A 13747-nucleotide genomic window follows, 5' to 3' on the forward strand; every position below is an offset into this window, starting at 1 on the left:
AAGGGTGAAAGGTGAACGGTGAACTCGAGGTTGGGGTTGATGTCGGAGGTGGCTATGGAAATAATCAAGTGCCTGAATCACAGTTGTTGCTACATTAATTCCATTACACACTATCTATATACCACGGTTTACCAAACGCCCTTATTATTATTATTAAAATATTAAAAATCAGGAATTTGAATCATACTATACTAATTATGCAATTACGAGAGGAAAGATACATTTCGTAGCAGGATGTACCGTGAAATACATTTAGAATTATAGAATTGGTATACAAGTTAATTACGTATTTGTACGGGGGTTCTCTATTTGAGAAGTATGTTGAGGACATGGGAGGGCAATTATCTTCACGATTCATTGGCAAAAGCGAAATAATCATAAAAAAATGTATTGAAAAAATGAATAAAATAATAATGGGAAATAAAGTTGTTTCGCCGGGCATATGCGAGTAAACTTTATGCAAACACGAAACAGAAAAAAAAATCCATTTTTGTATGAGAAAATTCTAAATAGATTTTTTCATGTTTTATTTGTTGTACTCAGGCCTATATTTGTTTGCAAGCTGGGTGTAGTTTAATAACAACAATAATAATAAAAAAAACTGTATAATTTGAATTAATGTGACTTTATTGCGTTTTCTGATTAATCAAAGTGCCATGCAGTTTATTGGAACACAATAGGGTAATAACAATTACCATTGACCTACAAAATGGTAGGTCTGGGCAATGACGTAACGCAATGTCCATATATGGAAAGTGTTATGTTATAATTGTTATATTTTGAGTGTGTTTTCTAGAAATATGCAAAACAAACATCGAAAATGAGCAGAAAATTGCATGGCCTAACACACTCGTAGTCAGTCGCCATGGTTACCAAGCCCTTGCCGACGCACTCAGACACAAACGTGTTGTACTCGTTCTTGGTATTACTTATGGACAGCTCCACCAGCGATCAATTATTGAAATCATCATTAATATAGGGTGAGAAAGAAAACTAAACTTAGAAATAGGTTTTAAAATAATGCGCTTAATGATCCTATAACAATTTACCCATTTGAGTGTTGTGCGTTTTATAAATGTAAACGCAAAGCCCCTTTTGACATGTAATGTTAAAAATCATTTCGCCAGGCAGTAGAAGGCATGACGATGATGATGTTCGAATATTAATTCTATCTGTGATTGATTATTACAACTCGGGGTAGAGTTTTGCAAAAATAGTGGCGGAAAATTTAATTTAAAGGGCGGTAGTCATCGCGCTGCGCATGTGGCACATTTGTGTTGATAAACATTGATTTTCCCACAATCCAATGCGCTTTCAAATGGAAATCATGAGTATGAGGTTTGACCTGGGCGCGACTTGCACTGGTTACCGCCGATGACTCCTTCGATGCCTTCCAGTAACATGAAAATTACTTAATTAAAGCTTGGAAACGTCTCAGTTTGTACTCGTTGATCATTTCAACATTGTTTGGTTCTTATTTCTCGTAATGTCATATCAACCGTACATTACTGTTACCAATATATATTTGCTACAAGATCGGTTTTTCAATTCAAATGTTCGAAACCACTGACAACGTCTTATTCGAAAAAAAGAGGCGCAAAGCTCCGGGGCTCAGCCAAAATGAATTCTGGGATACGAAATATGCCGTGCTTAGGAAAGAAAGGATGTACTTGATAGTCAGATCGGTACAGATAATTTAAATTTATTTTCAAGACCAATCACCTGGGTCCATCGCCGAGGGAGCAGAAACCATGATGAAATGACCAAAGACTCAAAGGGTAAAGAAACCATTATATGAAATATTGATTATTTTGTCAATACATGGCGATGATTGGTCACCCATAGGTTCACTTTAGGGCACATCATTTACAGACTTCATGCTCATATAACAGATAAAAGTTGATTATTTGCAATATTCTACTAATTCTACAAAAGAAGTAAACGAGCGCGTATTGATATTTGATTTACTTATGTTCAAAACACTCAAATGGATATAGGTAGACAGTTCTCGGGCCTAATGTAATTGTGTATCCCAGACATTTTGATGGCGTTTGATGGTAAATGCGAGACTGTCAGCCAGTTCCTTTTCGGTGAGGTTATTACTCACTTGTTTCTTTATCAGAGCAATCAATGGCAAACGATCGACTTGGGGTGCAGTCCAAACTCTCCGAAACGTTGAAAATCTAGACAAAAATGTGGGACTTCATATGTCAATGACGTGCCGCTCCCGTAGGTACGCTGACGAACACATTTTCCCCTCTATGTAGTTTGCGATAGTATCTCACTGGCATTCTTTGCAAAACATATCATGGTAGTCTAAACGTTCCAGCACTTTTTTAATGCATTCGTTAAGATTTGTTTGTATCGTGATATAAAAAACTACTATTAGTCAAAACCAAACAAACTTCGTGTAAGTTGTGGGCGACCCCTGACCCTTTTAACGATTGGCCACGATAAAATGATAGACATCTCCGCGACTATTTCATTTGCATATGGAAGTGTCCGGGTATAATAAGAAACCTTATCTGTATATTGCAGCCCCAAACGGCATTCTCAATGTATTCACGCCTATTACGTTTATACACAATATTTATTATTATTAATAATAATAGATTAATGTTAGGTACGATCGACTTTTGACAGTCTAGGATAAAGGATGCGTTATGCGATATTTAATTTGAATTATTTTCGATCCTTGTGCGGTTGGTCACGTATTCAGTTACTACGTGCTTCAAGTAACATAACATGAGTGAATAAATTGGCACATATTACATTAGTTATCATCCTTTGTTTAAAATCATATTAAGACGAAAACGTTACGAGTTAGAGCACTATTTAAGTTTCAGCCACCAAAATATAAACAATGCGATGTCCATATCTTGTTATTAAATCTAATTACCTACGTCATTATCTGACGTAACTTTGTGGAATATATTTTCACTAATAGTTTGTGTCGAACATAAACCATCAAGCCTAGTATGCATAGTACAACTTCTTTATTATACACAACAGAAGAGATTTCAACATAAATATTATGTAATTATTTTATCATTACCAAATACATTGCATTGTAAATTTAAATACAGTCAATCATCGTATGTGTAAGTAATTCACTGCGATTTCTCAACAGATTCCAGAGGCGCACGTTTAAATAAAAATCTAATAAATGACAATTTAAACAACAAGTTTACGATTGAATACCAAGACACATACTAATCTACAACATGTATCATCACGTAGCAATTACATGAGTTCTATGGTTCACACTAGGAAGGTTACGCCGGCATATAAGTTGACATATACATACATATAAGCGTATTCCAACAGAGCAGAACATCTCGAGTTCAACGTCTATATACAGGCTTGTATAAAAACCTAAACTGCCTGTAAAGTCGACACTAACTATGAACAACTACTGTGAAATAAGCTAAATGTGAAGTGTTTGTATTTGTTTTCCCACTTCCAGTAAGTTGAAATTAAAATGACAGTTTTTAAAACCCATAATATTTGTATGACTCAAGTTTGCTTTCTTCAAGATCCACTGTATCCAAGTGGCACCCATCTTGTTCCTGATAGCAACTGACATGGGTGCATTATAGGTGAAGGGTTACCACACCAGTATAGACAGACTCGGAAGAAAGATGATCCCTATTCAGGAGACGTGATCCAGTAGATAAATGTCAAGCAAGTGTAATTTTTATCCACAAAGATCGATTCAGAAATATGCTAAGGAGACGCAACGTCAAGTGTATTTACTCTTTGTTGTTAAGTTGCACAACGCCCCCTTGTACATCATATAAGGCATTTCCATCTACTTCGGCGTAGTTCATGGATAGCGGGTATGCATGGGCAACGAAACGGTATCCGTTCACAGTTCCTATCTTCTTCGAAGCAAATGTGTTTGAGTCATAGCGTCGACGCTCACGCCCTCTACGACAACAGCAGCATATGCAAAAAACTAATCCGAGTAGTATGACTACTACGCCGCCTAAAAACATAATAGCGACGGCAACGCTCATATTCCCAAATACCGTTCCAGCAGTTTCAGTTTTTTCTGTAAACAAACACAACAAATGGAGAGCTTAAGTCAAAGTGATAATGAAAAAAGAATACAGAGTGTGTGTGTGTACTAGAAAGTTTACGTATGCTATTTTCGATTATCCAATAAGCGCCCTCTAGCGACGATTAGCGCTTCTGACACGCCAAACTGAAGTAGATGCAGTGCAAATAGAGAACTATAATTTGTTCACAGTCAGCTGGCGTACACGTGATAATAAAATAAATGCGATAAATTTACTCATATTTACTATATAGGGCCGCCATCTTGAATACGGCATAAGAACAAAACAAAGATATTTAGTTATTTAGTATCAAGACGTATTGTTCGCTGGTTCCCTGCGTTCCTTGCGAATAACAAGTTGGCTTGGTGCGTCATGACACTAGTACTTGAGGCGGGAACCAGCCACTAACCAGCCAAGACGTATTCCAGGTGGCGGCCCCCATAGACAACTTTTCAGGAAGTCGAAGATACGGCGTTTCACATGTGCACGCATACCGTTTTAGGGTGCACGTGTGATATTGTACTTCTGGGTGTACCAATCGATGTTACAAAAATTAAATTCCCTTCTATCAAATATAAGCAAACTGACATGTTTGTTTTTATTTTCCGCCATGACAGAGCACACCAGTTTCGTAACTCCCGAAATGTAGTCTATATATTAAATATTGGTAAATTGATCACATCTATTTTATTATCACTTGTACGACAGCAGACTGTGGTGTAGTTGTACAGTCGTTCGCCATTTAGAATATAGTAGTTTGTATTGACGTCGACGTCCCATACAGCATTACATTGCATGAGCGCTAGAGGGCGCCACGTATATGAACGATGTATCAATAACGCATTGTTTACTGAAAGAAAAAAAAAATAAGGTTAATCGAATACTTGCCGTCTTCATGGCAGCCATCATAATACTCATCTCTACCATCTCTACAGTCCTTTTTACCATCACAACGACGGAAACTTGGAAGCGATGCCACACAGCTATCTGACAATACTCAAACAAACGCAAATATATATGAGTAAGAGGAACTAACTCTCAAAGGGAGTCAAGTTTTATGTCATTTACATACACAAATTGCAAACAATTCCAAAAATTCGAAATGCTGAGAAAAAGATGCAATATAGACGAACACATATTTTTCAATATTGTTGTTTGGTAATCCTTATTGTTATTAAATTAGAATATGATTTGTCATAAACTGAAAATGCTGCGTTTGCATGGCATACAACAATATTCGTTACACGAAAAGTCAAAACCACTAATGCGCATGTGCAGTGATTGTTTGTATAAGTACCAAAACAACCAGTGCACATACGTATTACAGAGTTGCATTATATCATGTCATGAATCATAATCCAAACAACAATAAACAAAATACATCTTTAAAATGTATAGTCTAGCAAAGAATGTGATCTGGAAACCAACAATTTTGATGACGTCATCTGTTAAACATACCTCCGTAACACGTTTCAAATGACTCATCAGTGTCATCATCACATTGCTTTTCCCCATCACATCGAAATTTCCAATCAAGGCAACTCCCTTCACCATTCACAACACACGGGAAACATATCTGATCTGAGAAGACACAAACATTTCAAGTGAAGTACTCTAATATTATTAAGTTTCGTAGCTTAGTGCTATATAATTGGGAGGCTGGTATGTAGCATTTCTTCAAATAGTAAGCTAAGCAAAAATTATAACTTAAAGTTTAGTAGACTATTATATACATATAAGTTAAAGTTCAATTTTTTATTAATTTTTCTTCGTTAATTAATTAAAATTGATTATAATACAACTTAATAGTATTACAATTCAACTGAGCTCAATGTATATGGAAGATTTGTATGAACATACTGTAGATACATTTATTTACACTAGTTTGAGCATATTCACTGGGTTCACTAGTTTGCCAATAAAACTATGAAGTCTATTGTTATTACTCATTTTCACATGGTTTTAATTTAGCAGATTTTTCTTATCAACGATGATAATCCCTTTCAATAATTAATGTGTTTACAGTATATCATATAGAATTGTTAGCCCCTTTCAATAATTAATGTGTTTACAGTATATCATATAGAATTGTTAGTCCCATTTAATAATTAATGTGTTTACAGTATATCATATAGAATTGTTAGCCCCTTTCAATAATTAATGTGTTTACAGTATATCATATAGAATGGTTAGTCCCTTTCAATAATTAATGTGTTTACAGTATATCATATAGAATTGTTAGTCCCATTTAATAATTAATGTGTTTACAGTATATCATATAGAATTGTTAGCCCCTTTCAATAATTAATGTGTTTACAGTATATCATATAGAATTGTTAGTCCCATTTAATAATTAATGTGTTTACAGTATATCATATAGAATTGTTAGTCCCTTTCAATAATTAATGTGTTTACAGTATATCATATAGAATTGTTAGTCCCATTTAATAATTAATGTGTTTACAGTATATCATATAGAATTGTTAGCCCCTTTCAATAATTAATGTGTTTACAGTATATCATATAGAATTGTTAGTCCCATTTAATAATTAATGTGTTTACAGTATATCATATAGAATTGTTAGCCCCTTTCAATAATTAATGTGTTTACAGTATATCATATAGAATTGTTAGCCCCTTTCAATAATTAATGTGTTTACAGTATATCATATAGAATTGTTAGTCCCATTTAATAATTAATGTGTTTACAGTATATCATATAGAATTGTTAGCCCCTTTCAATAATTAATGTGTTTACAGTATATCATATAGAATTGTTAGCCCCTTTCAATAATTAATGTGTTTACAGTATATCATATAGAATTGTTAGCCCCATTCAATAATTAATGTGTTTACAGTATATCATATAGAATTGTTAGCCCCTTTCAATAATTAATGTGTTTATAGTATATCATATAGAATTGTTAGCCCCTTTCAATTATTAATGTGTTTACAGTATATCATATAGAATTGTTAGCCCCTTTCAATAATTAATGTGTTTACAGTATATCATATAGAATTGTTAACCCCTTTCAATAATTAATGTGTTTACAGTATATCATATAGAATTGTTAGCCCCTTTCAATAATTAATGTGTTTACAGTATATCATATAGAATTGTTAGCCCCATTCAATAATTAATGTGTTTACAGTATATCATATAGAATTGTTAGCCCCATTTAATAATTAATGTGTTTACAGTATAACATATAGAATTGTTAGTCCCTTTCAATAATTAATGTGTTTACAGTATATCATATAGAATTGTTAGCCCCTTTCAATAATTAATGTGTTAACAGTATATCATATAGAATTGTTATCCCCTTTCAATAATTAATGTGTTTACAGTATATCATATAGAATTGTTAGTCCCTTTCAATAATTAATGTGTTTACAGTATATCATATAGAATTGTTAGCCCCATTCAATAATTAATGTGTTAACAGTATATCATATAGAATTGTTAGCCCTTTCAATAATTAATGTGTTAACAGTATATCATATAGAATTGTTAGCCCCATTCAATAATTAATGTGTTAACAGTATATCATATAGAATTGTTAGCCCCATTTAATAATTAATGTGTTTACAGTATATCATATAGAATTGTTAGCCCCATTCAATAATTAATGTGTTTACAGTATATCATATAGAATTGTTAGCCCTTTCAATAATTAATGTGTTAACAGTATATCATATAGATTGTTAGTCCCATTTAATAATTAATGTGTTTACAGTATATCATATAGAATTGTTAGTCCCTTTCAATAATTAATGTGTTTACAGTATATCATATAGAATTGTTAGTCCCATTTAATAATTAATGTGTTTACAGTATATCATATAGAATTGTTAGCCCCTTTCAATAATTAATGTGTTTACAGTATATCATATAGAATTGTTAGCCCCTTTCAATAATTAATGTGTTTACAGTATATCATATAGAATTGTTAGTCCCATTTAATAATTAATGTGTTTACAGTATATCATATAGAATTGTTAGCCCCTTTCAATAATTAATGTGTTTACAGTATATCATATAGAATGGTTAGTCCCTTTCAATAATTAATGTGTTTACAGTATATCATATAGAATTGTTAGTCCCATTTAATAATTAATGTGTTTACAGTATATCATATAGAATTGTTAGCCCCTTTCAATAATTAATGTGTTTACAGTATATCATATAGAATTGTTAGTCCCATTTAATAATTAATGTGTTTACAGTATATCATATAGAATTGTTAGCCCCTTTCAATAATTAATGTGTTTACAGTATATCATATAGAATTGTTAGCCCCTTTCAATAATTAATGTGTTTACAGTATATCATATAGAATTGTTAGTCCCATTTAATAATTAATGTGTTTACAGTATATCATATAGAATTGTTAGCCCCTTTCAATAATTAATGTGTTTACAGTATATCATATAGAATTGTTAGTCCCTTTCAATAATTAATGTGTTTACAGTATATCATATAGAATTGTTAGCCCCATTCAATAATTAATGTGTTTACAGTATATCATATAGAATTGTTAGCCCTTTCAATAATTAATGTGTTTACAGTATATCATATAGAATTGTTAGTCCCATTTAATAATTAATGTGTTTACAGTATATCATATAGAATTGTTAGCCCCTTTCAATAATTAATGTGTTTACAGTATATCATATAGAATTGTTAGTCCCATTTAATAATTAATGTGTTTACAGTATATCATATAGAATTGTTAGCCCCTTTCAATAATTAATGTGTTTACAGTATATCATATAGAATTGTTAGCCCCTTTCAATAATTAATGTGTTTACAGTATATCATATAGAATTGTTAGTCCCATTTAATAATTAATGTGTTTACAGTATATCATATAGAATTGTTAGCCCCTTTCAATAATTAATGTGTTTACAGTATATCATATAGAATTGTTAGCCCCTTTCAATAATTAATGTGTTTACAGTATATCATATAGAATTGTTAGTCCCATTTAATAATTAATGTGTTTACAGTATATCATATAGAATTGTTAGCCCCTTTCAATAATTAATGTGTTTACAGTATATCATATAGAATGGTTAGTCCCTTTCAATAATTAATGTGTTTACAGTATATCATATAGAATTGTTAGCCCCATTTAATAATTAATGTGTTTACAGTATAACATATAGAATTGTTAGCCCCTTTCAATAATTAATGTGTTTACAGTATATCATATAGAATTGTTAGCCCCTTTCAATAATTAATGTGTTAACAGTATATCATATAGAATTGTTAGCCCCTTTCAATAATTAATGTGTTTATAGTATATCATATAGAATTGTTAGCCCCTTTCAATAATTAATGTGTTTACAGTATATCATATAGAATTGTTAGCCCCTTTCAATAATTAATGTGTTTATAGTATATCATATAGAATTGTTAGTCCCTTTCAATATTTAATGTGTTTACAGTATATCATATAGAATTGTTAGCCCCTTTCAATAATTAATGTGTTTACAGTATATCATATAGAATTGTTAGCCCCTTTCAATAATTAATGTGTTTACAGTATATCATATAGAATTGTTAGCCCCTTTCAATAATTAATGTGTTAACAGTATATCATATAGAATTGTTAGCCCCTTTCAATAATTAATGTGTTTACAGTATATCATATAGAATTGTTAGTCCCTTTCAATAATTAATGTGTTAACAGTATATCATATAGAATTGTTAGTCCCTTTCAATAATTAAGGTGTTTACAGTATATCATATAGAATTGTTAGTCCATTTCAATAATTAATGTGTTTACAGTATATCATATAGAATTGTTAGTCCCTTTCAATAATTAATGTGTTAACAGTATATCATATAGAATTGTTAGTCCCTTTCAATAATTAAGGTGTTTACAGTATATCATATAGAATTGTTAGCCCCTTTCAATAATTAATGTGTTTACAGTATATCATATAGAATGGTTAGCCCCTTTCAATAATTAAGGTGTTTACAGTATATCATATAGAATTGTTAGCCCCTTTCAATAATTAATGTGTTTACAGTATATCATATAGAATTGTTAGTCCCTTTCAATAATTAAGGTGTTTACAGTATATCATATAGAATTGTTAGCCCCTTTCAATAATTAATGTGTTTACTGTATATCATATAGAATTGTTAGCCCCTTTCAATAATTAATGTGTTTACAGTATATCATATAGAATTGTTAGTCCCTTTCAATAATTAATGTGTTAACAGTATATCATATAGAATTGTTAGTCCCTTTCAATAATTAAGGTGTTTACAGTATATCATATAGAATTGTTAGCCCCTTTCAATAATTAATGTGTTTACAGTATATCATATAGAATGGTTAGTCCATTTCAATATTTAATGTGTTTACAGTATATCATATAGAATTGTTAGCCCCTTTCAATAATTAATGTGTTTACAGTATATCATATAGAATTGTTAGTCCCTTTCAATAATTAATGTGTTTACAGTATATCATATAGAATTGTTAGCCCCTTTCAATAGTTAATGTGTTTACAGTATATCATATAGAATTGTTAGTCCCTTTCAATAATTAATGTGTTTACAGTATATCATATAGAATTGTTAGCCCCTTTCAATAATTAATGTGTTTACAGTATATCATATAGAATTGTTAGCCCCTTTTAATAATTAATGTGTTTACAGTATATCATATAGAATTGTTAGTCCCTTTCAATAATTAATGTGTTTACAGTATATCATATAGAATTGTTAGTCCCTTTCAATAATTAATGTGTTTACAGTATATCATATAGAATTGTTAGCCCCTTTCAATAATTAATGTGTTTACAGTATATCATATAGAATCGTTAGCCCCTTTCAATAATTAATGTGTTTACAGTATATCATATAGAATTGTTAGTCCCTTTCAATAATTAATGTGTTTACAGTATATCATATAGAATTGTTAGTCCCTTTCAATAATTAATGTGTTAACAGTATATCATATAGAATTGTTAGTCCCTTTCAATAATTAAGGTGTTTACAGTATATCATATAGAATTGTTAGCCCCTTTCAATAATTAATGTGTTTACAGTATATCATATAGAATTGTTAGTCCCTTTCAATAATTAATGTGTTAACAGTATATCATATAGAATTGTTAGCCCCTTTCAATAATTAATGTGTTTACAGTATATCATATAGAATTGTTAGTCCCTTTCAATAATTAAGGTGTTTACAGTATATCATATAGAATTGTTAGCCCCTTTCAATAATTAATGTGTTTATAGTATATCATATAGAATTGTTAGCCCCTTTCAATAATTAATGTGTTTACAGTATATCATATAGAATTGTTAGTCCCTTTCAATAATTAAGGTGTTTACAGTATATCATATAGAATTGTTAGCCCCTTTCAATAATTAATGTGTTTACAGTATATCATATAGAATGGTTAGTCCATTTCAATATTTAATGTGTTTACAGTATATCATATAGAATTGTTAGCCCCTTTCAATAATTAATGTGTTTACAGTATATCATATAGAATTGTTAGTCCCTTTCAATAATTAATGTGTTTACAGTATATCATATAGAATTGTTAGCCCCTTTCAATAGTTAATGTGTTTACAGTATATCATATAGAATTGTTAGTCCCTTTCAATAATTAATGTGTTTACAGTATATCATATAGAATTGTTAGCCCCTTTCAATAATTAATGTGTTTACAGTATATCATATAGAATTGTTAGCCCCTTTTAATAATTAATGTGTTTACAGTATATCATATAGAATTGTTAGTCCCTTTCAATAATTAATGTGTTTACAGTATATCATATAGAATTGTTAGTCCCTTTCAATAATTAATGTGTTTACAGTATATCATATAGAATTGTTAGCCCCTTTCAATAATTAATGTGTTTACAGTATATCATATAGAATTGTTAGCCCCTTTCAATAATTAATGTGTTTACAGTATATCATATAGAATTGTTAGCCCCTTTCAATAATTAATGTGTTTACAGTATATCATATAGAATTGTTAACCCCTTTCAATAATTAATGTGTTTACAGTATATCATATAGAATTGTTAGCCCCTTTCAATAATTAATGTGTTTACAGTATATCATATAGAATTGTTAACCCCTTTCAATAATTAATGTGTTTACAGTATATCATATAGAATGGTTAGTCCCTTTCAATATTTAATGTGTTTACAGTATATCATATAGAATTGTTAGTCCCTTTCAATAATTAATGTGTTAACAGTATATCATATAGAATTGTTAGCCCCTTTCAATAATTAATGTGTTTGTAGTATATCATATAGAATTGTTAGCCCCTTTCAATAATTAATGTGTTAACAGTATATCATATAGAATTGTTAGCCCCTTTCAATAATTAATGTGTTTACAGTATATCATATAGAATTGTTAGCCCCTTTCAATAATTAATGTGTTTACAGTATATCATATAGAATTGTTAGCCCCTTTCTATAATTAATGTGTTTACAGTATATCATATAGAATTATTAGTCCCTTTCAATAATTAATGTGTTAACAGTATATCATATAGAATTGTTAGCCCCTTTCAATAATTAATGTGTTTACAGTATATCATATAGAATTGTTAGCCCCTTTCAATAATTAATGTGTTTACAGTATATCATATAGAATTGTTAGCCCCTTTCAATAATTAATGTGTTTACAGTATATCATATAGAATTGTTAGTCCCTTTCAATAATTAATGTGTTTACAGTATATCATATAGAATTGTTAGCCCCTTTCAATAATTAATGTGTTTACAGTATATCATATAGAATTGTTAGCCCCTTTCAATAATTAATGTGTTAACAGTATATCATATAGAATTGTTAGCCCCTTTCAATAATTAATGTGTTTATAGTATATCATATAGAATTGTTAGCCCCTTTCAATAATTAATGTGTTTACAGTATATCATATAGAATTGTTAGCCCCTTTCAATAATTAATGTGTTTATAGTATATCATATAGAATTGTTAGTCCCTTTCAATAATTAATGTGTTTACAGTATATCATATAGAATTGTTAGCCCCTTTCAATAATTAATGTGTTTACAGTATATCATATAGAATTGTTAGCCCCTTTCAATAATTAATGTGTTTACAGTATATCATATAGAATTGTTAGCCCCTTTCAATAATTAATGTGTTTACAGTATATCATATAGAATTGTTAGCCCCTTTCAATAATTAATGTGTTTACAGTATATCATATAGAATTGTTAGTCCCTTTCAATAATTAATGTGTTTACAGTATATCATATAGAATTGTTAGCCCCTTTCAATAATTAATGTGTTTACAGTATATCATATAGAATTGTTAGCCCTTTCAATAATTAATGTGTTTACAGTATATCATATAGAATTGTTAGCCCCTTTCAATAATTAATGTGTTTACAGTATATCATATAGAATTGTTAGCCCTTTCAATAATTAATGTGTTTACAGTATATCATATAGAATTGTTAGTCCCTTTCAATAATTAATGTGTTTACAGTATATCATATAGAATTGTTAGCCCCTTTCAATAATTAATGTGTTTACAGTATATCATATAGAATTGTTAGCCCCTTTCAATTAATGTGTTTACAGTATATCATATAGAATTGTTAGCCCCTTTCAATTAATGTGTTTACAGTATATCATATAGAATTGTTAGCCCCTTTC

General features: G+C 30.1%; 1 protein-coding gene across 3 annotated transcripts in view; it reads right to left on the reverse strand.

Annotated features, from left to right (window-relative positions):
- Positions 1 to 2979: 2979 nt before the first annotated feature.
- Positions 2980 to 13747, reverse strand: part of LOC102808893 (uncharacterized) — a 33104-nt gene continuing 22336 nt past the window's right edge. Inside the window, exons 2-4 of one of the 3 annotated variants that reach the window (XM_085507736.1) lie at positions 5520 to 5642; positions 4950 to 5057; positions 2980 to 4054 (exon numbers count right to left, since the gene is read on the reverse strand). In XM_085507736.1, the coding sequence (XP_085363862.1) occupies positions 3753 to 4054; positions 4950 to 5057; positions 5520 to 5642 (533 nt within the window). In that variant the 3' untranslated portion in view covers positions 2980 to 3752. The remainder of the gene's footprint in view (positions 4055 to 4949; positions 5058 to 5519; positions 5643 to 13747) is intronic. The other 2 variants (XM_085507738.1, XM_085507739.1) reach the window with 2 other exon arrangements.

The sequence above is a fragment of the Saccoglossus kowalevskii genome, chromosome 2 (assembly GCF_978046115.1).
Source record: "Saccoglossus kowalevskii chromosome 2, keSacKowa6.1, whole genome shotgun sequence".
NCBI classification, from domain to species: domain Eukaryota; kingdom Metazoa; phylum Hemichordata; class Enteropneusta; family Harrimaniidae; genus Saccoglossus; species Saccoglossus kowalevskii.